General features: G+C 38.8%; 1 protein-coding gene across 1 annotated transcript; it reads right to left on the bottom strand.

The window, feature by feature from the left end:
- Nucleotides 1-656: 656 nt before the first annotated feature.
- On the bottom strand, nt 657-4,085 carry LOC119586439 (hexosaminidase D-like; the record flags this gene model as incomplete). The annotated part of the gene is given in 1 exon segment (XM_037935168.1): nt 657-4,085. A coding segment is annotated over 1 exon segment (1,651 nt), but the record flags the coding sequence as incomplete, so codon positions are not given.
- Between the last annotated feature and the right edge of the window lie 42 nt (nt 4,086-4,127).

Raw genomic sequence — 4,127 nt, 5'->3', positions numbered from 1 at the left:
TTTTTAGTTCTCTATGCTGCAAACAGCTTTTTAAAAAAGGGCAAATTTTCTAAAAATTCTAAAAGATATTCCGATTTTTATATTTTACCATAATTAAGATACGAATCCTAGATTATTTTTTTAATTTCAAAATTTAATACACCATATACAGCAATCAAAAAAACAGGGGATTACAAAACAAAACTTTCCAAAAATGTCCGACCATTTTCTTCTTCAGTATTTTTTTTTACAAACGGTTCTTACATACTTTAAAAATGTCACGGGACCTTAGAGTATATAATAAAGCCGGCCTAGAAATTATGCAGTTTTTTTTCCCTTTGCAGTCTCAGCTACACTAAAAATTTGTGGATTTTGCATGAGACTGGACTTTCTGTTTGTCAGTAATGATAAACCCAAGTAATAAAGGTAAAGAACACCGGGTTTTTTGTTAATCTGTACACACTCCCAGAGAAAATTTCACTTTTTATTTAACCAGGCCCCCAAATTCTGTCAGTTTACAGATTTGCTAAAAAAAACCCAGTGTTTAAAAGTTGACAGTTCGAAACCGGGAAAACATTTGTTTTAAAAATATTATCTCAAAACTCTTGTGATATAAAGCATTGTAAAATATAATAAGAAAATGCATGACAGTTTAAAAAGGTGAAGAATGTCCTTAATTTTTTTTCTCGATATAAAGATTATTAGAGTAAAGGTAATGGAAACTACAAATCCTATTGTTGCAGTATAACAGGAAATCTCTTTTTATATAAGGGAAAGGAGTGCCAGTGATAAAGAATGACAACTTGCAGTAAGAGCAAACTTCTTCATAAATATATCATTGTTGGTGGTTATAGCTAGAAAAAAAAAGTTTTTAGTCAGAAAAGCTCGGCAAAAATATGTTAGCAAAGAAAGATGTTCAATGGTTTAAAATACTGAGAAAAGTCTTCGAGGGGTAAACACAGGATAAATTATTTTCTTTTTCTAATACAACAAAGTCATGTGAAGTATGGGATACGTTAATTCAGTTCAAAGCCAGTCATACATCCTGATACAGGATAATCAACTGTCATCAAATGCATCTGTGAGGTATTTACATGTCATTTTGTTGATACCATCCTTTCTCTCTCTCAAAAAGAAAAAAAATTAAAATGAAAATCCAGTTAATTAGGAAGGATGTTACTCAGAACTTTATCATTATTCCTTTTTTTGTTCACTATGGTCATGGGGTCAAATAAAATCATCTATTGAGGGAAAAAAAAGGTTTTGTCATGTAAAATGACACCAGGAATGATTGCTATGACGATTGTATTTCGTCTGGTAGTTGAAGGATGATTGCCACATTTGAGCAAATGTCTACACAATCAGGGACAGATCCTGGGTCACAAAAGATTCAGTCAGCTCTAACCATGATCCAAGTGTGTATATAGCCTGTTCATATACCTTGTATTAATCACATGTTCACTGAATTGTTCCAACATTCAACTCTCGCTTGGAAACAATGGCTAGAGGGGTAAGTTAATTAAGTATTGAAATTACAATGCATTATACAACCTTTCATTATAAAAATATAATTAAATCCTCTTGTGAGAATATCTAAGGCTACAGTTCTCTTCACTTAACTTATACATTCCAAGATTCTCTACACTTCTACCTGAGGCCACATGCTCTACTGCACAACATTTACTTTAGCCCAGGATCCGTCCCCAATACTGCCCAATTAGAACTTTATCTAAGAGCTATTACCCTTATAAACATGTTCAGTCAAAGTACTGTCAAGGTGTAGGAACTAACTGAAGAATATGGTAAGAATTGTCAGAAACTGAAGGCGGATCTTGGTAAGCAACCTCCACAAAGACTTCATAATTCAGATCAGCTGGCAGCACTTGGTTCAACGGCTTTTACAAAGATTCCTCTCCAGATTACTTCTTAAGCAATTTCAACTGATAAATCTTTCATTAACAAGTAATCCAAAGCCATAAATCATAGTGAAAGACTTTCCAGAATGCACTCAAACCAATGTGAAGCAAGAAACTTTGTAAGAAACCCATCCAATGTTTTTCCTTAAATAGGTTAGACTTAAGTTCTGTATTATTCAAAAAGGACTAAGTAACTGCATCTTTTTTCTGACAATTAGAGTGACAGGGGCAATGATCATATCTCTGAACAAAATTATTACAGTCTTTTCCTGAATGATGACTAATTTATCTACAAGGGTGACAGCACATTTCTTCATTCCATAAGAATTACTATATTATGACTTAGCTATGAACACACATTCTCAATATGCTGATTCACTTTCTTTTAAAAATACTTATAATGACATGTTTCACCTAATATGTAAAATAAATACGTAAATTTCACAACTTGATTTCCACCAAACAAAGAACATCCTAGTCCTCCACTATGAAGGATATGGCTCTCTTAGCCATGTGAATGCTGCTAACTTGCTATGCATTCACGTTCCTCCTCCTCCAGTGTCTGTATCCAGTGCATTATCAGAAATACTGCTTGGTTGAGAGACTCCATAGGCAGCAAGCTCTGGAAGGAGGGGCAGGGGTCTGGCTGGCCAGTAACGCACAGCTTTCATGCTCTCTGCTTCACGTTGCAGTTTGTGGAGACTGTGCAGAAGGGGCCATACACGTTCCTCTAGCCACTCACCAACTGTCCAGTCATCAAACCACTCAGATAAGGCTTCCCGAGCTGTCTTCATGAGGAGAGTTACGGCATGGACTCTTGCCGGGAGTTCCTCCAGGTCTTCATCCACTCGCATTGGAGAGGAGAAGTTGTGACGTCGATTGTAATCTGTGATCCATCCACGACTCTTGGTTACTCGCTCAATATAGGCATCAACATCACGTTTGGTAGCATCTAAACGGGCTGTAACCTTGAACACCTGTGCACCAGGGAAGAAGCACCAGGAAAACTTGTCCCAGAGATATGGGTCAGCATCAAGGTTAAGCCAAGACTGGTATTTTGGAGTTTGCATGCAGTTTAGGGCCTGATACAGTTGTCCCTGAACAGAAGCATTGAAGAATCCATGTGAGGTTGCAATCAGATTCACTGACAGTGAGGGCAAGGCAGCAGGAAGCAATTCACAGAGTACAGCAAAATGATCATATCGCTGCCACCCAGTCAGGACTATTCCACGGAAACCACCCGTGAATTTTCGGTCTTCAGTGGCCATTACATCAAGCCAATTGAGATTGTTATCCAAGTGTCTCCTTACATTTGGTACTGTTAGCTGTTCACCAAATGCACCTTTAAATGCTGATGCTGCCCAAACACGAGGGAAAATTTGACCATATTTGCTCCACACTGAAGGTTGGACAAACCTGTAAACATCTTCAGCATAGACCCAAACCATTGGTTCAACAAGATCTCCTAGGTGCACCTCCTGCATAGCTGACTCTGAAACATGGCGTAACATATCGTCCCAAACAAGAGGAACAGCTCCATACTTATTTCGGACATATTTTGCAACGGCTTCAGTGTGCTGCAAAAATAAGGTTTCTCGTAACACAAGTCGGCATCTCTCACACTCTCCCATCTGGAACACTTCATCACAGCCAATATGCAAGAAACGAGCACCAGAATGCAGGGCCATAACCTGGTCTATCATGGATCGCACCAACCACATTGATTCATTGAGTGATGGACAAAGGGCTTGGGGCAGCTCAGGAACTTCTCGCAGATGAGAAAACTTTTCGTGCTTCAGAGCAAATTCCAGATGGCCAAAAGTCTGAACAAGTGGAATCACTTCTAATCCATGATTGCGACAAGCTGCGACCAAATTAGCAATCTGTTTTCTTGAATAATGGTTCTTTGCTGCAATCGTAGCAAGTCGACCTTTCCAGGGGAACATATCTTCATACTCTAGAAGGACTGCAGTAGCTCCTTGCCCAGCCAGCCATGGGATCAGCTGTAAAAGAGCCGACATCTTTGGTGGTGCTCCTTTCAAGTCAAAATGCACTACACGGTGTGCTGGTATATAATTAGGCCTGTCTGTACGACCATACACAGGTTCGCCATAGGGATTGTAACGGTACTGAGCTCCTGCCCAATTACCATCACCAACACCAAGATCTTGTTGAGGAGGAAGCAAATCTACGGAGGAAAATTCCCATTTTCTGCTTGGGGAATCCTTTGGG

This window comes from Penaeus monodon, chromosome 21, assembly GCF_015228065.2.
Source record: "Penaeus monodon isolate SGIC_2016 chromosome 21, NSTDA_Pmon_1, whole genome shotgun sequence".
NCBI lineage: Eukaryota > Metazoa > Arthropoda > Malacostraca > Decapoda > Penaeidae > Penaeus > Penaeus monodon.
This window is presented reverse-complemented; position numbering and strand designations above follow the sequence as displayed.